Source organism: Anser brachyrhynchus, assembly GCF_964034855.1.
Source record: "Anser brachyrhynchus genome assembly, chromosome: 1".
NCBI lineage: Eukaryota > Metazoa > Chordata > Aves > Anseriformes > Anatidae > Anser > Anser brachyrhynchus.
Genome location: NC_137694.1, coordinates 98,298,171 through 98,322,069, shown reverse-complemented (window position 1 = coordinate 98,322,069; position 23,899 = coordinate 98,298,171). Strand labels below are relative to the sequence as shown.

The 23,899-nt window shown below is 47.9% G+C and overlaps 1 protein-coding gene across 14 annotated transcripts in view; it reads left to right on the top strand.

Moving 5' to 3' along the window:
* Window positions 1-23,899, top strand: part of LSAMP (limbic system associated membrane protein) — a gene marked incomplete at its 5' end in the record, with an annotated part of 966,571 nt that overhangs the window by 793,177 nt on the left and 149,495 nt on the right. For all 14 annotated transcript variants that reach the window (XR_013945403.1, XM_080577193.1, XM_080577201.1 and 11 more), the window contains one exon: window positions 14,841-15,073. Coding sequence is in view for 13 of the 14 variants with exons in the window: in XM_080577193.1 (XP_080433319.1) it covers window positions 14,841-15,073 (233 nt within the window). The remainder of the gene's footprint in view (window positions 1-14,840; window positions 15,074-23,899) is intronic.

Genomic DNA, 23,899 nt, shown 5'->3' with positions numbered 1-23,899 from the left:
TTGCATGTCTAATTCGGGAGCTACCCTTCTGTAGTTCCCCAAATCGATGTCGAAATCCAGCGCCAAACTTTTCAGAAGCACAACTCATTAAGCATTAGTACACCGTAAGATAAGGACCTTGCTTGCATAAGGCCATCAAGCACCGATATTGACTCTCCAGGACATTTTTAAGGCTATTTATATCACAATAAAGCCATTTTATTAGCATCATCAATCAAGAGAGACCGCATTTTGGCCTGGAAATGATTCTGCTTGAGTTTCCAGAAAGGAGAAGGGTGAGTAATTATGGGATGCATTATCTTCAATCTCATTTGAAATCTCCTAATTGAAACCACATATGAGTGGAGTTTATTGCTTATAAAATAGATGGCAGGGGCATTGCTAATGTACCTATGGCGAGTACAACCTTCCAGTTAACAAAGAGGCAGAGGCCAGTTTTTCAGTAGGTAACACGGCTACGGCAGAAGCTGCCCACGAGCAGCACGTGCATTTACCTGTAGCTGAGCTGAGCCGGGGGCACTTGGCATTTGTGGTTCATCCGGGCTGGCAGCATCTGCCATCGGGTCCCCGTTGGGTGTTACCTGGTGTCTCTGCTCCTGCTGTGGACCAGGGTCTGTCTAATGTCTGAGTCTCAGTGAAGTAGTGTGGTAAAGCTCGTGGCTTGCATGCAGCTGGCCTCATTGCATGCTTGCATCTCCTTTGGGGTCCTGCCAGCCCCCGGCTGCTTCTCTGCTGGCAGCTGAGCATGGGGAGAAGACATGGGGTTGTGCAGGTAAGGAGAGAAGAGCTTCATATTGCCTGTGGGGGCCTCTGAGACTGAGTAATGGCAGGGCTTGAAAGCTGTTACAGATATTTGATAATTAATTGGCTGGGAAATCAGTTTATTTTAACGACTCTGGTTAAATAAAGAAGAGAGATAAAAGGACTCTAAGTTCCTGCAGTGCTAAACTACTTTCAGGGACAGAGCAAGCCCGTTACACGTCTGTTTTTATGCCAGCTGGGGCTTTTAGTTCTTGCGAAGGCTCTTCTGAAAGGCGGTTGAAATCTTTATCTTCCCCAAATCCCAGCAGTTTGAGTTTAGAGGAAGAAAGGCTGAAGAGTGGTTTATTACCCAGGACCCGCCAGGTGGAGGGGGACGGGAGAGCGGAGCTGCTGCGGTAACCTCGTGCTTCACCTCTGGCCAGACACTTAGTGCAGAGCGGTTCCAGTTGTGGTTTATCACCATTTTATACTGCTCTAGGGGGAGCAATGCATGTAGCTCGGTTAACCTCACTTGTCGTTCCAAGTACTGGCTGATCTCACACACGCACACACACACAGAAGGGAGCATCAGGGAGACGAGACCTGTAACAGTCCAGCACCAGCAAATACCCAGGCTGGGCCTCGCACTGACCCACTTTTCCCTGAAGACGAACAGCTACAGCACTGCCAGAAGCTTTGAAGACTGAAAAACATGGTAATTGCAAAGTCAGAGAGGGGCTGGTTTCAACCTACCTGAGTCAGGCTTCTCTTATTTACCAGCTTTTTGGAGGTCTCCTTGGTCAGTTGGGTGGATTTGTTCCTTGAGGGAAAACAACACGCACCCTGGTCCTGGCCAAAGGGAGAGGGTTTGACGGGGAGCTCAGGATGGAGGTTTTGGAGGGTCACATCGCTCCGAGCCTTACATGGGTCTGTAGGAAGACGTTTTGTGTGTGACTGTTCCAAGCCTGTGGGAGGAAAGAGGATTGTGCTTGTTACGGACCCCAGCAGCAATGCTGTAGGAGAAGCCATAGGATCTGCTCCTTGCTGCAGACTGTGCTTTGAATGTGAACTTTCATCTCAAGCCAGTGCATCTCGTCCTGAGGGTTGTACAGCAAGCTGTGGATATATGAACAGTGTTCCCAGTGCAGTCATATTTGTCAGAGTCTGCAAAGAGCCTGCAACACCATCTGTTTTAGTGAGCAGATAAGGGATTAAACTGCAGGAATCACGAGATCTATGCAATACATGAGGGCATGCCAGACGATCACAGTACAGCTTCTCTTTTTTTTTTTTCATAAGCTAAGAATAACTTTAACATTCTCTTATTTAGGATTTAATGTCAAAATTAACTACTGTTTCACTCTTGTCTTGCAAATCCCAAACAGCTCTCACTGCCCCCACTGCTGATGCTTACCGTGCTGCAGATTCAAATTCAGTGCACACCCCCAATTCAAAAAAAAAAGATTGATGATTTAGAAGAGCAAACAAAAAGAAACCCGTCAGCCTGGTAGAAGTACAGCAGGACCTCCAGTCCGCTGCCCTGCAGCTGTCTGAAATGAGCAGCGTCAGAGAGTCATTTTGTTGTGGGTCGGCCCCATGAGGTTGTGAGGTCCTGTGTAAATGTCACGCTGCGCACAGACACTGGGGATGCACAGACACCCATCAGGTGGGCGTGATGGCAGCTCCCCTGCACGGCTGATGAGAGCCTACCTCTAGCCAAGTGTAAACTCAGCGCAGGCTACAAATCCTCATCTTTTAAACATTCCCTGGATCTGAAACCTCCTGCCAGCTGGAGCTGCTTTTAACTGAGCAGACTGAAGTGCTGTATTTAACGAATTCATTTAGAGGCTGGTGCAAGGAAGCAGGGCCAATCCTCATCTCCTATAAATGTAGGCATCCCTATTTACTGCAGTGGGAATGGGGCCTTGTTGACCTTTGATTTATGCCAGCTGAAGCTGAAATTAGGCATCTACCCATGCAGTGCTGGATTTCTGTAAATTATTTGGCACAAGTGGCCCACCAGGAGAACAGAGGTGGGAGTCCAGCCTCAGACCAGGCTTTGTCCCCATGGCCAGCCTTAGACCCAGCCATGGCAGGAAGGAAACGAGAAGTTACCAGCACAGGAGGGAGCTCTGGTAGGTTGAGAATGGGGAGAGGTTTTGTTTCACAGCAGGTTTCTGGGCGAACAGGCAGGAAGGTCAGGTAAGATATCCCTGGGTAAACGCTTCCAGCAGGATTCAGCAGCGTTGTCTTCGCTGGGAAATGCGAAAAGAGTTTAAGTTCTGTGTTCCGGCCAATTTGCACAGCTTGTTTTGCCAGTTTGAGAAGGCTGTGGGTCAGAAGGTGCAGAGGCAGTCAGAGCGGTCTCCGCGGTTGTGCTTGCACTGCCGTTGGAAGCTGGAGCAGTTCGGGCTCCAAGGCTCGGAGCCAGTTGACCTGAGCTGGTTGCTTTCAAACCACGGGCAGCAAGGGTTTGTGCTTCAGCCGGTCCTTTCTGCTCCGGTTGCACGTCCCCAAGGCAGTTCCCAATTAGAGCGAACTAAAAACATGATCTCTCAGAGTGCTGCTCAGACAAGCGTGCCCAGAGGTGGTGCCTGGGTTTGTGAAGGCTGCTTTGCAGCCATCGCTCCCCACCTCTCGACATCCCCGCACGACCAGTGCACGCCAAACAAAGTTTGGTGTGAGGCAGGTCAGGTCTGTCAGGCTTTGTTTCCAGCTGTAAACCGTTCCTTTGCATGACTTTGTGCAGCCCATTTCTTCCCTTCTCCGACACCTCGCCATGTGTAAAACGGGCATAGTAATATTTCTCCACAGAGCGCCGTGGCTGCTGTGTGCCAGACCAAGTCCTGCAAGGTTCTCCGAGGAAAGGTGACAGAAGATAGTGTTATTAGCCGGATGGCAAGGAGATCTAGCTGCGGGAATTATTCCTGCACCTTTTCTCAGTGAGTCATGTCTTCCTCCCAGTCTGTTTCCACACAGGAGGTTTTAAGCCAGCTCCTGGCTTTTGATATGAACAGACAAAACTCTATCAAATATACTTGACATTTCTGCTTTTCCACTCTTCCCCCTCTCCCTGGCTGTTTGTTTATTTATCAACATGTCCTCCTCTGCAAGGCATGTTGTGTGGGGGGATAAAGGTAAGCTCAGATCAAAGCTTTTGGGAGTTCTCCCTTCCAGCTGCTTCTCTTCTTTACCTTCCCCGCAAGTCTTTTTCAGCTGCCTCCTTTCGAAAGGCCTGATTTGATGGTGGACAGAAGCAGTGCATTAGGGAGAGGCAAAATTCAGCAGAGCTGCAAATAACAGAAAGGAAGCAGAGCTGAGCATTGCCTATCTGTTAGAGCTTTGCTGTGATTTCCACTTACAGGAGTTCTTCAACACGCAAGATAAATACACCATGCAAGTCCGAAGCTTGCAGCACTTTCTTCTGTGATTATAAAACACCTACGGGATGGATTTTCAAAAGTATGCCCATTTGGGCAACAAGGTAAAGGGCTGTATTGGTAAAGGAGCTCACTGTGCCAAATGCTATTCTGAAAGTTTGGTGCCTGTGTGTTACACTGGGGGCTGGTGGGCTCCAAAGCAGCTTTGCAAATCTGGTCTTAATTTCAGTGCTAAGCACTTTGAAAAATCAGGGTTCAGTTGTGACTTCTTGAGTGCTTGATGGATTTACTCAGAGCACGTTTGGGAATATAACCATATGCCAGTGGTTTCTGGAAATAATAAGACTTCTGGTCTTTGTATCAGTAGTTTTTAACCTGTCCATGGTTGACTCCTAAAGAAACTAGTTTCTGAAAACAAGACCATAGGTGTGCCAGTTAACTCTAGTACAGTGTATAGAGATCTGCAGTCTTGCTGAGAAATATTTAGCAGTATGGGAAGTGAAAATATCTAAAAAACATTGCTAAGCCTGAAAGAGACTTGAGAGAAGAGTTGTCTTTTCCTAACGTACTGCTGAACTCTGTCAGGTATGTGATAAAAACAAGACGACAAGGTCACGGAGGCTTGTCCCTTTGCAGCCACTGTGAAGCTGTTCCCACACAGTTATATATCCTCTAGGTCTTTGCCCAACTTTGCTTTAAATGTCCAAAATAACAGGAGCTTCCTTGCTTTTCCTGCGGGACTCCTCATGAGGATAGCACTTGTAGGTGGCAAAAAGTTCTTCCTCAAGTTTGAACAGACTTATTTCTCTTCTTTTTTTTGACCCGTTACTCCTTTCTAGACCCCTACACGTCATGCTCAATAATTCCTCTCTTCCCCTGGTGCTTTCAGCTTCCAAAGAGGTATAGCTTGTCAACACATCCCTTTTAAGTCTTCTCTTAGTCAAGTTATACATATTTAATGTTTTTAAGCTTCCCTTAGATGCTGATCCCTTTCCAGCCCTTGATGGATTTTGTTGTTGCTTGCCTCTGAATTCCCTCCAATTTCCCTGTATCGTGCTGGTAACACGGTGCCGGAGATTGGCTGCACCCATCCAGATGTGCTCGGCGTTCAGCAAAAGTTGGCTTTGGATGGAATTAAAAAAGAGAAGCGACAGAATCTCTCAAAGGGAATCTGCTCCATGGTCTCCTCTCTCAGAGCATTATTTCACAATGGTATTTCAGGACTGGCTTTAGATATGGAAATGAGAGCGTGTGTCTTGCTCAGAAGCTGTTCTCTGCTTTCAAGTGGGAGAGAGATGGGAAAGGGGAAGAGGGGTTAAGCTCCTCAAAGGCTTTGTCTACATTAGGTTTTTTTCTTCCTATTTCCCACTGTTGCTTGCACGGGTGTAGCTCAATCTGTGGTGGCACCAGTGACAGCTCTGACACAGACAGGGAGGCTAATGTGTTTCACTAGACATCGTCTCCGCAGTCTCTACAAGCCCTGAGTCCACCAGCGGTGCTCCAGCAGTGGAGGTTGGGTGTAAATGATAACTGGAGTGTTTGCACATCGAGGAGGCATTCCTCTCTGAGATGCAGCAGTGGGGGGGAGCAGGCATGATGGGCCCACTTTGTCATGCCACCCTTTGCATTGCAAGAGGGGGTGATAACTTGGGTAAGCCACCTCAGGGAAGAAGGGAAAGTTCAGTCTTATTTTCCCTAATTGTTCCCACTCCCACTGTGATTTGCCTCCCAGAAGAATTTCAGATGTGATATTGTCTTTTCTCTTATGAAGAAGGAGCAGTATGAGATGGAACAGACTTTAGGGTCCTCAAAATAGAAAACATGATCTTGGGAGTCAGGTAGTGTATTCCCCAGGTGTTGGGAGGAAGCATTTCACACAGGGGAGACACCTCCCAGTTTCATTTAACACTTAAATCTGATATTATTTCACAGCCTTGTACCAGTTAAGGGTTAATCTATGACATTCTCAGCCACAAGGTATCACCAAATGAGGATGTTAATGAGTTTAAAAAAAGAAAAAGGGGGCAGAGGGTTGAGAAATGCCTGGGGATGAAAGAAGTAGAGTATGAACTTACAAGGTGGAATGCAAGCTGTTATTCAGAGAGGAGGGCAACTTATATTTGCTTGGGGCTAGATTAATAGGCTTTTATGGCTGGGAACGATCATGAAATTATTTAGATGGTGATTTACATTGTCATTTTAGGAGGTGTTCCACCTTTCTTTGAAACATCTGTCACTAATCATAAGAGGGTGAGCACTGGGCCGTGTGGCCCGGTGCTCAGATCCTGTAATACCTGTTCACTGCTGCTACCGTTCCCATTTCCTTCCCCAGACATAGATGTGTGGGCACCAGGGCTCTTTGTCCCTCCTGCCTACACGGAGAGGTGCTTTCACTGCAGATACACTGGCCGCTGCCAATAGCTTGGTCACTGTCCCAGCAGGCGTTGAGGCTGGTGTCCAGCATCAGTCCCTGGCAAGCCTTTGGCCCCAATCTGATAGTATTTTCCCACGTCACAAACCCTCCCAGAGGTGGTACGTGGCTTCGGGCCACCTGGCAGCCAGCTCCTCCTGACCCAGCCGTCGCTGCCAGCATCGTGGGCATCCTCACATGCAGCATCACGGGGGCAGGCCCAGGGCCATGTTGGGGTGGCAAGCTCTGCACCTCACCCTTTGGAAGCGGGCCCTGGGGCCGTGGCATCCATCCCACGGGCTGTTTCACAGGCTTGCACGTGCCTCCGTGTCGGTCAGCCTCCCTCCCACCTCCCCTGCACACAAAACGCAGTGCCCCAGAGCTCCCGCTCTAATTGCTTCCATCCTAAGTTTGTAGTCCCCGTCCCTCAGCAGAGCTCTGCAGCCCACAAGCTGGGAGGTGCTGTTTGCATCGCTGCAGGGCGTTCGTTTGCCAACCTCCCCTTGCTCTGTCACAGCCTCTGGTGACACCTCCTGCATTTTTAGCCAGTGGCTGGGACAGGAGGAAGGGACCTGAGACCACACAGGCAGCATCACTCCCCTATCCCCTCTTGCGTTCACACCGTCCCGCTTCTGCACTCGCTCTCTCCTGACCTGCCCTCACTCGGCATCTTTCTGTTTCCCCCTCTTTCAGAGCTGCCCTTTGCATTTCTAATCTGTGGCATTATCTCATTCTCCAGTAGCTGTGCCGGCTGCCTTGATGTTTCTTGCCAGCTTTCGCCTCTCCCCGCTTCTTTCTCCCGCCCCCCCCCCCCCCCCCCCCCCGCGATGTAGCATTGCCTTTCTCCATCTGCCCGATTGTCTCTCTGCTTTTTATCTGGGTGCTGGAGCTCCAGGTGCTGTCATTCTCCGCGACAGCACAGAACGTTTCACATCGCCTCTGCGGCTGGATAATTACCAGATACCGAATCACGTGGGCTTCCCAGCCAAAGCTCCCTCCCCTCCTGTCAGAGGAGGAGATCGCATCTCGGAAATAACGTTTTCTGTGGTTGTTGTTATTGTTGTTTTAAAGGGAAGAAATCCAGGGGAAAAGTTGGGAAGCAGCTCTTCTGGAAATACCTAGTGGTGAGCATGTGAACGTCACCCACAAGTTGAGTGTTCAGGCAGGAGAAACAGGCCACCGGCAGTACTGAAGTCTGTGAAGAAAAGCAGAGGGGATGACGGCTTGTATGGGTGCCTTACTAGAGCTCCCAGTCCCGTTCTTGGTGTATTCTCCAAACATAAAAAAAAATTACAGTACTGAGACTCTTCCGTAGCCATTTGGTTTCAGGTCCTTTCACCAATTCAGCGTAAAAGCCAACATCTAGATCACATAAGAGACTAATTGTCTTTCAGTGAACATCAGTTCCTAAGCGACTGCAGGTGCTTTTTAAATGTCAGCCCGTGTCTTAGTGACAGCAAAAGCACAGCATCCTTAGCGTAAGCGCAGCGCGACCAAGAGACAAATCTTCCAGCAGTGTTCCCCATGGCTATCCTACAACATCTCCACTATGCCTCGGTTTCCCCTTGGGGCAGTGCAGGAGCACCCGTGATGCTACGGGAGGCTGCAGCCGGTGGAGCGAAGCATCCGCTTGTGGCTGGAGGTTTCGCCAGGGCTGTGTGATCAGTAGCTGATTGGCATCGCCTGGTGACACTGGACCAAGATCAGAGCCGGGTTTCTGGCTGAGACGAAAAGGGACGCAGACGAGTCCTTGGCTAACCCCAAAAAGGGAAAAGGAGGGGGCTCGCGGTGTTCCCTCAGCAGTCTCATCCTCCTGTCTAATCCTGGAGCGGGACCCTGATGGAAGCTGTCACTTGGCGTTTCTGCAGGCATCAGCCAGAGAGCGGTTCAGCGCCTCTGCACACACGTGTGGACTGTCTGCTCAGGTGCCAGACGTGGCACCTCATGGGGACAAACCCAAGGGCTTCCTGACTCTGCTGTAAAGAAACCGATGGGTTTTTCTAGGCCTGGTGGGGTGGAGGAAAACCTGCTGCTGTGGTGGTACGCCTCAGATTGAAGCTTTTTCTGTTATTTGCAGTTTTAAAATGTGTTGGGTCTGGCCAGGATGGAGTTAACTTTCCTCATAGCAGCTCATATTGATATCATTAAAAAGGTACCTGTGCTTGAATGGATGTGGGCTGGAGTTGTTTATGCAGGTACAGTGATCCCCAGAAGATGGGAAGAGCAATAAATCATGCCAGTATAAGTTCTCTTGTTCTGATATAGTTACATCCGCCCCGGGAGAGTACTGGCATAACAATTACTGTAATTTGGGGTTTGATTTTTTTTCTACACAAACAGAAACCTATACTCTTAAGTAGTCATTTTAACATAAAGAAAACCCATGCGAGACCAGCTGCGTGTCTGCTAGTGAGAGACTGTGTGGCTCTCCTTTTAGGCTGGTATATTTTTGGTGAATTCCCTTGGGTTTCATTTTCCATGCGTATCGCACGGACTGAGAGACGAGGATGCTCACAGCACATGAGCGGTTCTGCACTGATAGTCATATTCACTGGTTGCAATCCTTTTTGCTTTCATTAAAAAGAGTTGATGGTAGAGACAGCGAGATAGGAGCGTTTCTGTACAAGGCACTGGGGAGACCTCATCTAGAAAGCTGGGTACGAATTCTGGTCACGACAGAGGAATTCAGACTGGAGCAGGTGTGGAGAAGGGCTACTGGGATGTTTAGGGCAATGGAGAGTCTATCATACAAGAAGAAACTAGAAGAGTTTGGCTTGTTGAGCCCAGCAAAATGAAGGCTGAGAGGGAATATGATTGCTCTCAGTGAACACGCTGGAAGATAAGCACCCGGGAGAGAGAAGAGCTATTTAAGCTAAAGGATGGTGTTGGCATGAGAGGGAATGGATATAAACCAGCCATGAATAAATCTAGACTTAAAATTAGAAGGAAAAAAAAAAAGTTTCTAATCCGCAGAGCAGAAAGACTTTGAGCAGCGTGCCATACCAAGCACGGGGAGGGCGAGCAGCAGCGCGGGTCCCAACCAGCCCTGCAGCACCCCAGCAGGGGATGGGCCTGAAATTACCGCCTGAGTGATGAATTATCACCCCAGGAGGTGCAGAAAGGTGTGACGGCCAAGGTCACAGCATAATACAGCCAAAACGCCTCATAGGCCTGACAGGTGATGCCATCTCCAGTTGCTATCCGCAGCATAAGGGGCCCTTGCCCTTTGCACAGACGTGCGAAGATCCCTCTGAGGGAAAGCCAAAGGGGACAAAGAGCCCTGTCCATACCCGGGCTGGGCCTCTCGCTGCTCCCAGTTAGTGGTCACCGCTCTCAGGTCCTTGCTTGCCAAGCCAGGGAAGGCTGAAGAGCACGAGCAGACGGGATGATGACACGGAGCTGTGTCCACAATGTGCTTTGGAGGAAGAGGGTAGAAAATGCGGTTCAAAACTACACTGGTTGTTTATTTTTCTCCCAAATGAGGGAAGAACATGAGCCGGCAGTGTGTCCAGGTGGCCAAAATGGCAGATGGCATCCTGGCCTGCATCAGAAATGGTGTTACCAGAAATGGTCCCAGCAGGACTAGGGAAGTGACTGTCCCTCTGTACTTGGCTCTGGAGAGACTGCACCGCAGATACTGTGCTCAGTTTTGGGCCCCTCATGTCAAGAAAGATACTGAGTTGATGGAAATCAAGAGAAGAAGCAACAAAGCTGGTGAAGGGAGTAGAAAATGAATTATGAGGAGCAGCTGAGAGAACCAGGGTTATTTAGTCTGGAGAAAAGGAGACTGAGGGGAGACCTCATCTATGACCATGTGGAAGGAGGCTGCGGTGAGGAGTGTGTCCATCTCTTTTCTTGTGTAGGACACAAGTAAATGGCCTCAAGTTGCACTAGGGAGGTTTAGATTGGATATCAGGAATGATTTCTTTATGGAAGGGGTGGTAAGTCATTGAAACAGGCCTGCCCAGGGAAGTGTCCCTATCCCTACTCCCAGGGTAGAGTCCCTATCCCAGGAGGTATTTAAGAGATGTATGAATGTGGTGCTTAGGGACATGGTTTAGTGATGGGGCTTGGTAGTGTTATGTTGATGGTTGGACTTCATGATCTTCAGGGTCCTTTCCAACCTAAATGATTCTGTGATTCCAAGAGATGTGGTTTGGTGGTGAAGCAGTATACCATATTTCATTTAAACCTAGCAGCTTGCATCTTCTCACCAGCAGGCTTCTAGCAGAGAATCAGGGGACTGGGTCTGCTCTAAAAGAATTTATTTATTTGGAACTATAGCAGCAATAAAACAAAACAATTATCCTGGGTTCAAGGGGACCCAATACATCACTGGCAATGCTGTAAAATCCCTGCTGTGTTAAAGTAATCATTTAAACAGCAGCTTTGCCAAGTCCTACAGGGATTCCTTCTTGCCTGTGGGCTCCCAATGCCCCCCACCCCTTCCAAACACTGGCTTGAACTTAACCCTGAGAGACCCCTCTGAAGGCAATAAAGGACACAAGGCATCCTGTGCATGGCCAAGCACATGATGAAGGGGGATGGTGAACATTAATTTCTCTCCTAACAGTGCTGCACTGTGGTGCTGGTCCTGGCCATGCAAGTGAATATCTGCCGTCAGCAACAACGGAGCAATCTCTCCCCTGGAGAAAATGAGCTGGGTAGGATTTTCTTTCTGTCACGTGTTTAGCTTTACCTGTAGTACTCTTCACTCACGTTAGAGGTGATGATGGTTCTCCCTGAAGATCCCAAAGAGTTTTCCTGTGGTCAAAGTGTCATCTCTTTCCCCTTTCTCCTGTGAGATGGCCCAGGACCATTTTCTGCATTTGCACGTGAGGAAGCGGAGGATGTCGAGGTGCCTTTCCCCAGTTCTACTTTCTGATTGTCTCCTAGCTGGCTCTTATGATTGTTAGTCACTGTGAGGACTGGAAACACATCGGTAGCAGCTAGAAATGGTGCAGTAGCTAAAAAATCTTAAAGGAACCAAACTACATTTTTTTTTTTAAATGAGAAAGAAAGGGAGACTAAAGAGGCACGGCAGCAAGGTTTTTTGTTCTTTCTTTGTGTATAGTTTGAATTGGTGCTAAGATCAATAGTTCTTGAGTTCCTGCAGTGATCGTCTGAGGCATGGCCATCACCACTAGCTGCTCCTCTCGGTCGCTGCATCAGCGGATATCAGGAAATTAAACCTGAAGCCATGAGGAAAAACAAAATGGATGGATCACAAATAGTTTATTAGCACTCACTGACATTGATGGTAATGCTTTCAATAAGCCTAATGAAAAGCGTTTGACTATCTCTGTGAACTTGATTATCGATTATTAGTGAATGATAAGAGCCATTTGATATCTTGCAGAAGCCTTGCTCCTGCTGCCTCGCAGTTAAAACGTCAGTTAACGTGCCATTTAATATTCTATTAGTATTGAATTAGCACTTATTACACTGTGAAAATCATCACCATAAATCCTTATTAAAGCATGATCCATAAGGCTGGGTGGCATCTCTGGCAGAGTAGGAGGGTGCGTGCGTGCAGACGGACACACTGGGATACCTCATCCATACGGATGCGTGTTTGGAGCGCACCAGGGAATTTCCACACCTGTACATTGATTTTCTGTGATAACTTCAGAGGAACAGGTGTGCCCAAGTGAGCAGCTCACATCCATTTCACTCAGTCTTCCAATTGTCCTCCTTATCTCTCCTTCACTTTATTTCAGTGCTGTCTGCCATCATCAGGGGCACTCGCGAGGCTGTCTGACTGTAGGGATTGACCACCGGCCTAGGGCTGACCCCATGGCCAAAGCAGCATAGGACAGGTTTTTCTCTTCTCAGGGACAGCATTTCTTGAGGTAATTCATCTCCTCCTCCTCTCAGCCCCAGGGTCATGGCAGGCAGAAGCACAGCAAGATGCCCTGTTCATTGGGAATGGGTGGTAGCGTTTATTTTCCTGTACCACTGTTTGGTCTCTGACCAAGGTCCTGTGGGGAAAGTGACCTCAGGGAATGGAAATGGTGGATGGGATGTGCGCGGTGACAAGGTCAGAAGTTGCCTGAGGTCAGCAGAGAGGGAGGGAAGAAGGGTACCCAGGTGAGTGTCCCCTTGAGACTAGGAGGTCAGGGCTTGGCTCCGACCGCACCGCTGAGCTGTTCCTGGCCCAAGGGGCGTCGCAGGGACATCTCTGCACCATGGCACAGAATTCTGTCCCCAGGCAGAGCCGTGGTGCTGTGCTGTATCACGTATCACCGCGGCACAGGTCCGGAATTCAGCACGGCTGTGTTGGTGCAGCGTTGGGTCTGTGGCGCTCAGCTAGCGCAGATAGGTGTGCCGGGGGGTTCACAAGTGACTAAGAAACTTCAACGCCCACAGACTTCAGCTGCGGCTGTTAATCTGCTTAGCTCCTCACCGCCATCCCCCTGGGGATTTTCACAAATCCAAAATGTGCAGACAGGGGCTGTGAACACCTTTGAAAAAGATCTAACCCTCCAATTCTCTGTGCTGGTGCAGACCTACGTAGGCACACGTGTGTGGGAAGGCTGCCCAGCCTGAGGCTCCGGAGGCAGCCTGGGTGTCCCTGCAGGGCCACCACATCCCTTGGGCACCATCCCCTCCCCAGGTCCCCAGTTCCAGCTCCTGCCACGTGTGGTTGCAGCCTAGGATGGCCTGGTGAGCTGGCACTGCAGTGCTGGTTTTTAAATACAGATGGCCACTTGCTGATTCCCCTACCCCTGTCTTTCATATGAAGACCTGATTTTAAAATATATGTATATTAAAAAAAAAGAAATCAAATCACAGCCATGAGCCCACCTTGGGACCAAAGCCTCTCTGGCTCGTGGGGTGAGGTCTGTCCCTCCCCTCTCCTGGCTGGGTGGCGGTGGTGCTGGCTGGGGCTTGGGCTGCTCTCTAAAGCAAATGTTTGTCAGCTCAGACAGACCTGCTTCCAGCCTGGCCAGCAGCTTGGGGAGCCTCTCATCTCCTCCCACACAGCCTGGCTTTCCTCCAGCCCACAAGTAACCCCGGAGCAACTCGGAGAGCATCCGTGGGCATGCCTTCGGGGGAGCGGGTGGGAGGTGTCGGCCGTACTGGTGGGGGTCACATTGCACGGGACAGCAGCTGTGGCATGGCGTGAATGAAATGCATTCAAGCAGAGGAACTTGGAAAATGTCTGCCCTGCGCTAAGAGGCTGTGTAAAAGCCTACTGTCAAATATTTGCCTTATCTCGACGCGATAATCTTTATCCTCTCTCTGTTCTCTCTCAAATGCAACACATGCCTGAATTGTGCTGGGGAGAGGTGCTGGGTTATTTGGATGCCAGCAGGCTGTGGGCAGAACTCTGAGAGGTGAAGGAGGGACAGCTCTGGAGGCTGAACTTCCCTCTTTATCTGCAGAACAAACACAGCATAGGCTGCTGCCTATGGAAAAAAGGAAAAGCCCTGTCAGCCTGTCTGAGCCTGGCCCTGGTGGGTACAGCTGCCAGGAGTTGTGTCCCCATGTCTTCTTCAGCCAAGAGCGAGCAGAACATACCTCCTCTTCAGCATGTCACTTCTTCTGTGCAAACCTTCTGGGCCTTCTGCACCTTCTGGAGCTTGGAAGTGGTGCCTTGGCCAAAAATGTGTTTGTCTTCACAGCACCTTCACCCCTCTCTGTCAAGGAGCAGAAGGCTTGCCATGCAGTTGCAGGAGGGTTGGTCTGTCCTCCCCCTTGCAACAGTGGGCAACTGGGGCGAAGGCAGCCGCTGGTCCTGCTGCTGCTCCTCTTCCTGCTGTTGCTTGCTGCCTTTCCTTCCCTCCTGTCTCCTCCTCACCGAAGGAACACCTTAGGTTCCTCCCCTTGTGCTGCTGAAACTGAGGGATGGAGCAGCTGTGCGCTGAGCTACAAAGCCTGAGCCCTCCAGGCTGGCAGGGGGCTGGGAATGCAACTCCCTTGTATATTTACCTTTGGAAGGTGAGGGGGAAGCATGGCAAGGACTCCTTCTGGCCTTTCCCATTGCCAGGTTTAGAAGGGATTTGGTGACCAGGATCTCCTGTGGCCTTCCAAAGTCATTTTCAGTGCAGGTATAGACCACAGACAAAAGGAAGCGAGAGCAGGAATCGCGGTCACCCCGAATCACAAATGATCATGAAACCCATCAGAAAATCCTTGTGAAACACATGGCCAAGGGACTCTGATGGTGAGGAGCTGCTGTGGTTTGCTGGCAAAGCTGAAGTATACTAGAGGGTTTCTGAGCAATGTGGCAAAGGGAAGGGACAAAATGGAGATGAAGAGGTTTGCTAATCTCCCTGTTAATCTCCCTTTCTTATCCTCTGCAGGTGTTATGTAGAAGACAGAAGCTCCAAGGTGGCCTGGTTAAACCGTTCCGGCATCATTTTTGCTGGAGAGGACAAGTGGTCCCTGGACCCTCGAGTAGAGCTGGAGAAGAGAAACCCCCTGGAGTACAGCCTGCGGATCCAGAAAGTGGATGTCTACGATGAGGGGTCCTATACGTGTTCAGTGCAGACACAGCATCACCCCAAGACTTCCCAGGTTTACTTGATCGTGCAAGGTAAGCAACACGCTTGAGAAGAGAGCAAAGAGAGAAGAAAGAACACAGTGGGTGGAGGGATTTGTGTCTTTCTTAGAGAAACCAAGGAGTCAGTAGCCTGCAGACCTTGCAATGTCAGCCAGGAGTGAGCAATCCCTTTCGGTTACAACAGGAGCCAGCGGGACTGTCCCCTTCCACTGCGGCATGGCAAGGCTTTACTCTGCTGTTAGCCTGTCCTTCCCAAAACAGTGACAGAGCAGGGAATGCCAGTGATGCCAAGGCACATTCTAGTATAATGCAAACCTAGCTCCTGGCTCTGGTTATTCTGGTGCTGAGGGGAAGGCATTTGTTTATGATGACATTTGTCAGAACGATGTGCTTGCCTCGTGTCTTCCCAGATAGCCCTCTGGTTTCTTTGCCCCCTCTTTCCACAGATTTCCTTTCTTTCCTTTTCTTTTTTTTTTTTCGTGTCAGCAAGAGTGTTGTGTTTTTCAGCCCTCCATTGTTAGCTCTTTGCCAGGCTGGGGAATTCGTTTTTCCTGGATGTTTTCCTGTGCTGGGTCATTGGTTTGCAGGGTGCACTGTCTCTAGGCATGTGTGAAACCTGGTACCTGAGGTAGCTGCTGCTTACCTTATGTTGCCCTCTCCATTTTTAGCTACCCTCCTCCTGCGTGTGTTACAGGGAAACTGGAAACTTGGCAGTCTAAAGCAACATTGTACTATCTATCTGCCTGCATTCATGGCATAATAGAGAGCAAACGTATCTAGGGGCTCACCAATTACTGTTAAGGACATTATGGAGTTTGCTTGTTCAGTTCTACCCAGACCAGAATACCAAACAAAACAGTTTACTCTTTTTGTGTATTTTTTTTTCCTTCACGCAATTGTCTCTCCGCCTATTTATCTAAAATATTTATAGATTAGCTTAAATAGATAGGAATGTATGGCTGTGTTTAATGCATATTACAGATATGTTCAGCTTTTTCATTATCATTCAGACTGGAGCTTGTTGTTTCTTCTGATCTGTCTAGTAACCCAAAATGCTCCGAATTTTATTTCTCACAGCAAACGTTTGAATCACTGAGGATATAAATGCATGCACGCATGCACAAATGGACTCTCCTCTTGCTGGCATTACTTGGCAGGCTCAGGGCTGACTAGGATGTTGAGTGTTTATCTGCAAGGCAAAGTTGGGATGTGTGGTCAGAGGTGATGCTTTACATGGGAGCGCACTGAGAATGAAGGCTGCCCTTTTTCTCAAAATCGTCCTTCAGCAGCGTGAGGAGCAGTGAGCATCAGCACGCAGAGCAGGTCCCCCAGCTTGTTTGAGGGGTTTTGGGAATGCACCTGGCATGAAAAGCACTGGCAGGGCCCTGGGGGTGTACCCAGCCTCACTGGAAACTGCAACCGTGCAGGTAGCTTTTTGCTGGTAAGGTCTGACTGCACGCGGTTTCTATTTACCTGTCAAGGAAAATGTAGGTACAAATGAATTTTAGAGCCATGCACATGTATTATTAATTTTATTTGTGCCTATTAGATACAGGCCTAAGCAGCAGAATTGAGTTCTCTAGCCAAGCTTTCACTTACATGTGTGATTGTCCAGCTCTGAGCTACTGCCACCTTTCTGAGGATGAGAAAATTCAGGTACTGGCACACGTAAACTCTGGATGCCTCTAAACAAGGTGTCTGTGGATTGCTTGATGTGTGCCACAGATCTACCAAAAGACCCGCTGCGATATCGTGCTTTCTTCTAGAGCACCAGGTCCCAGAGTGCTGTAATTGGTTGAAACTCGAAACTCTAACACAGCTTCGATTTTTTTTCTAAAAGTAAATCTGGTTTGGTTTAAAAAAAAAAAAAGAAAAAGAAAAAGAAAAAAAAATGGAGAAATATGAAATCTTTTACAGTTTGGAAGAGTTAGACTCATTTTAATCTGTGCTTTTATTAGTTTAAAACTAATAAATAATTCATTTGAAATAATCTTAACTAATAAAACTAATTTATTAGAAACTAGTATAAGTTACAAAATATTCCCTTTCCTCTCCCAGTATAATTTTCTCGTATCAATTATTATTATTATTCTCAGATTTGCAGGTTGTTTGCCTGAAAAAATAGTCTGTCACTAGTGCAAATGAAAGGAGATTAGATACTGAGTTGTGCTAAGCTTTTTTATTTTTTTTTTAATTTAATGTAATTTATTTCGTACTCTTTTATGTCATAAATGTAAAACCAACAGTTATGTGAAGCTGTGGGCATCCCAAACTCAAATAAATCAAACACAGCTCCTGAAGGATTAAGTAACAGGGTGTTCAGCTGTGTCCAGCAAATGGGATAGCTGTATCAGAGACTAACGGGTAGGTAGATACTGGATTGGTGCATTATAAGTAGGGGAGGCCACTTCCATAACCACAGGGCCAGCGCCAGGCGAAAGAGATGGGCTTTGATGTGTCCTAAGGATTGCCTGTGTTCAGATCATTGCAGGTTAATGGAATTGCATTTTGGGGGCAGATCTTTCCTCCCTTCGGAAGATTGGCTTTCCCTGAGACGAGCTCTGCTCAGTGAACTCTGCTGGTCAGAGCTGCAGGAGTGTATCACAGGTGGAGAGGGGTTACCCCTCGGGTGGGCATGCCCGTGTCCCTGGGTGCTTCTGAGGGAAGAGCCAGCTCTGCCTCATCAGCCAGCCCCAGTCTCTGCACAGCAGGCTGCTTGATCCCCTCTCCCCTCTGGCTTAGGCACGTATGGCCACTGATGGGATCCCTCCCAGCTGGGCCGTACTGCAGAGGTCTAAAAGATGGGTACTGAAAGGACACAGACAAAAAGATCACACCCTGGTAGCCGGCTAACAGTGGAAAAAGTCCTCTTGCTAACTGTTGCCATGAGGTAGGTTATCCCGTACTCTACATCTGTCTTTCCCCCTTTTCAAATTCAAAGTCAGCTCTGCTGGGAGAAGTAGACGTCCACTACCAAAAGGTTGAGGAGTATAACCGTGGCCATATCTTCTGTCTTTCTGACCCAGGTGCCTCATTTTGGGGTAGGGGTGGCTAGAGACTCTTTCCATTTACTACCCCAGATATTTCTGGTGGTGTCTGATCAGAGGAGCAGAGAACTGGAAGGACCCACAAGAGGTGGTCTGGTCCTTCTCAGTGCACTGAGACAAGATCAGCTAGACGCCGGCTGCCCCTAACGTGTGTTTTTTGAAGAGACCCTGCACCTGCATAGCCAGCGTGTGGCCATTCATTCATGCTTTTTGCACTTGGAAAGCTTTTACTAGGATATCATCCAAACTGATTTTGTTAACAAGTATTTCTGGTCCTTCCACAACACGTTGTGGTAATTTATCCTACTCCTCCTCAAAAATACCTCTCACCTGCCCATGAACCCTTGTGTCTTAGACCTCTCCAGTCTAGATTAACAGGCTTACTTCTTGCAGGCCATATTTTCCAACCCTTACATTGTATTTTGTTCACTCCTGATATGTTTGTTCACACATCTCCTTAAATGTACTGTCCAAAACCAAAGCAAGAGTTCCAATTCAGACTCATTGGTGCAGCCAAAAGTCAAATAAGTAACAGCCATGTTTTGCATATCATGCTTCGCTTAACTACTCCCAGAATAAGATGAGATTCAGCTTTTTTTATAACAGCACCTCATCGCTTTCTCTTATTTAGTCCCTGCTGCTCTCTAGCTCTCAGGTACTGGTATGCAGCACAGCCGACTTGCTGCTCATTCCCCACTTGTGCAGGTGAGCACTAATTGTTATTTTTCCCCCCTTCCCGAGCGCAGCGCTTTGTGCTCGCTGCTGTTGGATTCCTTCTAGTTGGCTTCTCCATGGAGACCACCACTTCAGTTTTCTTATCCTCCTTGACTCCAAGGCGCTTGCCACTGCCTCTGACTTGGTGTCACCGACCCAAGTCAGGTGCCTTCTTCCTGTTCCATCACAGAGGTGTTAATTGAAGGATCGAAGAGATCAGGGCACAGAAGCGGACTGTGGTAACAGCCCACTAAAACCTCCATCCTGACAGATAGGAATCTGTTGATTGCGGCTCTTTGAAGCGTCCTGATGGTGATTTAACATCCACCATATTTTCTTAGCTTGCTCAGGAGGCTGTCAGGCCTGCTGAAGTCAAGATATATCACATACTGCTCCCTCTTCATCCACTATGCCACGTAACCTATAAAAAAAAAAAACAAGGGAATGATGCCGGGGTGACGAGAGAGATGCTTGCCAAAAGTACATTGGTTATTTTTTCCTTTACTGTGTTATTATCCTCTAGGTGTTTATAAATGGGATGTTTAATCGTTCCTTCCAGTATGCTCAGTAACTTGTTCCAGGAGAGTGAGTCGTAAAGGGGACCTGGTGGCTGCCCCTTTCCCAGCGTTATCTTGGGCCCTTGTTCTTTTAGGGCTGTAGCCTCAGGCCCTTCTCAGGCATAAGTGTCAGGGGAGAAATCCCTGTAGTTCTTACTGATCAGGGTCATAGGCATAGAAGCGCAGAGAGATTAGCAGGCATGGGGTTTAAAAGTTTTGGCAATAAAGGCTTAGTCCTGTCCAACTCCAGCTGAAGGAATAACTCTCTCAGCTAGGAGCAAGCAGATGGTTGCTGTTTTTGCTGTCAAGAGCCTTTACAACAAGGCATCGCTGTGAATGGAGGCGGTTGGGAGCTTTTCAGTGAAACAAAAACATTTCACTTGTTTTGGCTTTGAATGTTTAATCGGGAGGATTTTACAGGTCTGAGGTGCTTTTTCTGGTCAAAACTGTGAAGAGAAAAAGCTATAGCATTACCACAGCCTATCTGAAAGCTAATGGTTGCAGCCAAGACAGGGAGAACTCGCACGCACCTTTTTGCTCAGCCTCTGGGACTCCTGCAGCCTTGCTAACATTTCTCATGATTTCCAGTTACTGAGCGTTCAAAGGATATGGGATCTCCCTTGTTTTAATGTTTATTTCATGAAAAAAAAATAAAAATCAAAAGGGCTTTGTCATTTTGGCAGAGCAAAACCAAAATTTGGAAACATCAGCAGCAATTTTTCACAAAGGGGAATTCTTGTTTACTGCCGAGCCCTAATCAGAAACTCCAAGTCAATGTATAGCAGCTAAAGGCCAAATCCCCCAGTTTTCTTTCAAACTGATAGGCATTAGTGTGTGAAAAGAACCACAGGGCATAGTCTGCTCCATTATGCATTGCCTTTGTAGAGCTCCTTGCTTACAAAGATGCAGACTGACCATTCATTCTTTCCAAGTGGTATAAAGATGTATTTGTTGTTGCTGGGATTTAACCATTGAAAACTTGTTATTAACTCTATGCAGTAGATTAGCTGTTGCCCCTCTCTGCCCACTCCCCTGAAATTACAGGACTTTGTGCTGGTGAAGCACTGCAGAGCAAAATCCTTTGCCCACAAGGGCAGCAGAAGCTGGCCAGGCTTCCCTCATGTAAGCACTGCCCCTTGTAGGATCCAGGTCTGGGGTTGAGGAAGGAGGGGGTTTTCCACCACCCTCTCAGCCCTTGCCCTCCCTGCTGAGGATGATGATAGGGGAAAATTCTGCCTCAGACACTGGGGCTGTGGGAAGGGTTTCTGAACAGAACTGGAGCAAGGCACGCCAGCATCTTTTATAGGACCCTGGAGTCAGATATCAGATGGATGAAACTTTTGCTGGACACCAGCCTCGGACCTATGCCAGTGAGCCAGAGTGGGGTTCGTGTGACCAAGTGTTTCCACCGGAGTGAGTCATCTTGGACTCCCTTTATCATTAGTGAGGAGAAGCAGGCTCTTCTAGGACATAATCCAGCTCAACCTGAGGGAGCCATCCAGACTTCATCAGACAAAATGACCCGCAGAAATGTCAGCTCCCTTCCAGTGACTGCAGAGGGGAGCCCAGGGTGGCCGGTCTGTGTGGTGCTATGCACCTTTTAGTCTTTCCAGACCCCTTTCTGTCATTCTCCTCCACTTTTTTCCCTGACAGAACATGGGGTTGGTGGCTGTCAGTGGGTTGCTGGAGACCAGAGCTGTCTTTGAGCTCAGCAGAGCCGTGGTGGGGGCCTGTCTTCCCCTGACATTTCTGGCCTTTGCGCCCCTTTGACTGGTGCTAGAAGCAGGGCAATTCGAAGAGAGCTGAAGCTATTTTTCCTTTGCTAGCCAAACAATAAGGATATTGGAGTCAGGTGCCGCTCCCAGAGATATGTTTGCTTCCCTGCTCGGTGGGCGCTGAGCCCAGAATTCGGAGAGATCTTTCCGAGCACTAGCACTGTGGCGTTTTCAATTCCAGGGAGCCTGCAGTAGGTAAGAATGAGCACAGACCACTTTGTCTTTTTCAGGACATAGCCCCAGTGGGAAAATGACAGCGAATTTGGCATGCTGTTGCAAAGAATAATGAGATAACATGGGAGTATGAATTTTCTGAGAGGGATAAAAAAAAAGATCATTTTACTGGGAGCGGTGGGGGAGAAGAAGAAAAGATTGGAGGGAGGAGATAAATTCAGATTACTACAGGGGCTGGGAGAGGCAGGACCAGTGTGCACAGAAGGAAGTGACAGCAGATCAGTTTGTTGGGGAGAATAAGCTGAGAGAGCAGGGAATCATCTTGGGGAACCGAAGCACACTAGATCTTGCTACCCCCCTTCTGCGGCTATCGTGGACCGTAATTTCCTACCAGCAAAATAATTCTAGAATTTCAGGCACACAGTGGTATCGCTGGCAATCTTTCTAGGTTTTCTGTGCTGGTTTGTTTTGCCCAAACTCATAAATCGCAGGAAATTGCACCTGGTGTTTCATAGTTTACCAAAGAACTTCCTGCCGCGCCCCATCTAATATTTTTATGGCCTCCCCATAGTGCCCTGATGCCTCTTAACTTCTGTTTTCCTATCTGTAGGCAGGGCTGGAATGTTACTGTGCAGGGTAGGTTTTGTCTCTGTTTTATAGGTTGGCTCTCAGCACTTCTTAGTGCATAAATCAGGAGGGTTTTTTTGGGAAATATTTTGGTGCTTGCTTTGCAGGTGCAGGCAGGAGACAAAAACAGAATACTTCAAAAAATGCTTACTCACTTTGGAGGAAAAAGTATTGCGTAAAATACACTGAATGCTTTCCTACGGCTGGGAGGAAGGGTCTTGATATGATAATCCAGCTCCTTGTAGATATAAATCATTTTGGCTTGAGTGGTCTCTTCAGAGCAGTATCAGCTGACTTGGTGTGATTTTGCCTGATCAGCTGATTCTAGATTCAGAGCAGTACTGTGAAAGATTTCCCCTTGATAGCTCTTTGTCTGATTGTCTCAATCTGCTGCCCCATGTCTTAGCCTGGACTGTAAGACAGTGGAGTAGGGACAGTATTTGCTCTCCACTCCAAACGCAGCAAGAACCTAGTCGCATCACCAAGTCTGCTAACCCTTGGGAAAGTGCAAATGACTGGTAATCCTAAAGCCAAGCATATTCCTGCTTTCATGGCTGAAACGGCCATGGTAGCACAACAGAGTTGTCTTGACCTGTTGCAAGCCTTGAAACTTGACCCAATTTGCCCATTACGGGGGGTAGTCTCATTGACATCCTAAGTGAAGTTGTGGATTCCCATTGCTTGCACCCTCCACAATGGCCACTGTCTTGTCAATATCAAGTGAACAATTATTTTCCCCACATCCTCTTGAGATCTTTTTGCAGAGAAAAAGTGCTGGTATAACCTGGAATTAATATATTATTCATTGTATGTAACAGGCCTGTAACTGCTCAGTAGCTTGAAGATGAGCAATAAGGCTTTTTAAAAGAAGAAAAAAATCTCGAAAGATCTGATCTAAAGCTTTGGATTTCTAACCCACGATAATAAGAGAAGATATATAGCTAGTCTCCACTAGACATTTTTGGATCGGCTTGTCTTTTCGCTTGCAATACAGATGAAAGCTAAGGTTAATTATGCTCCACATTTCTCTGTCTCCGATCAACCTTTTCCATAGCTTTGCTGTCCATTTTATTTTCTTACTTTCATTTGCATGAAATACTGCCAGGTTGAGGTTAGCCAGATTTGTGGTTTGTTTAGCTGAGGTTTTATTATATCCTAGAGATACTGGAGGTAGCTTGGCTTCCTGAGGAAACAAAGTACATCGGGTTTTATTTGAATGGGCATGCTGTTTGCCTGTCCTTCCACTTGGCAGTCCTCTGCTCAGTTACCTCCAGCACCCCTCATATCCACTGAGACCTTGCCTGGAGAAGAGCTGTGGCCCCTGAAGTTCTCACTAGTGGCTCCTGTTCTACTGAGTCCCATACCGACAGGACACATAAAAGGCTGCATGGCTGCAGGTTGGTTCGGAGCCACGTTTGTGCCAGCTGGCTTGTGCCACGTTGACTAAAACTGGCCAAGAGCCCAGAAGGTTGTTCGAGAGATGAGACATCAGGACCTAGGACACGGTGGTAAACCAGGCGTTGTTAACTCCAGCGTTTGTGGAACAGCGCGTTCCTTTTGCCTGCTTTTCTTATTTCACTGGTGCCCGTGGAGTCGATGCTGCAAATCTGCCGTGCCCAAAGCTCCATATGGGATTCACTTGAAATTCCAGATTCCTGGGGTCCACCAGCTCAGGTTTTGTGTTTTTGGCTGCTGTGTTACTGTCTACACTCATTGTAGCTGTGTGTTAGTGGATAAGGATCTGGATGAAAATCTTTATTCCACTGAAATTAAAGGGAATTTTGCTTCGCTGGAGCCAAGACTTCATCTGAAATTGGAATTGGCTAGAAACAGATTGTAAAATAAACCTAAATTGAGCCAGCAGTTCAGAAACAACATCCAGGCTTGTAGAAAGAAACAAATTTATTTCCTGCTTTAAAAGCTCTCCATTTTAGTATTTAATATGCAATAATTACAGAAGGAAAG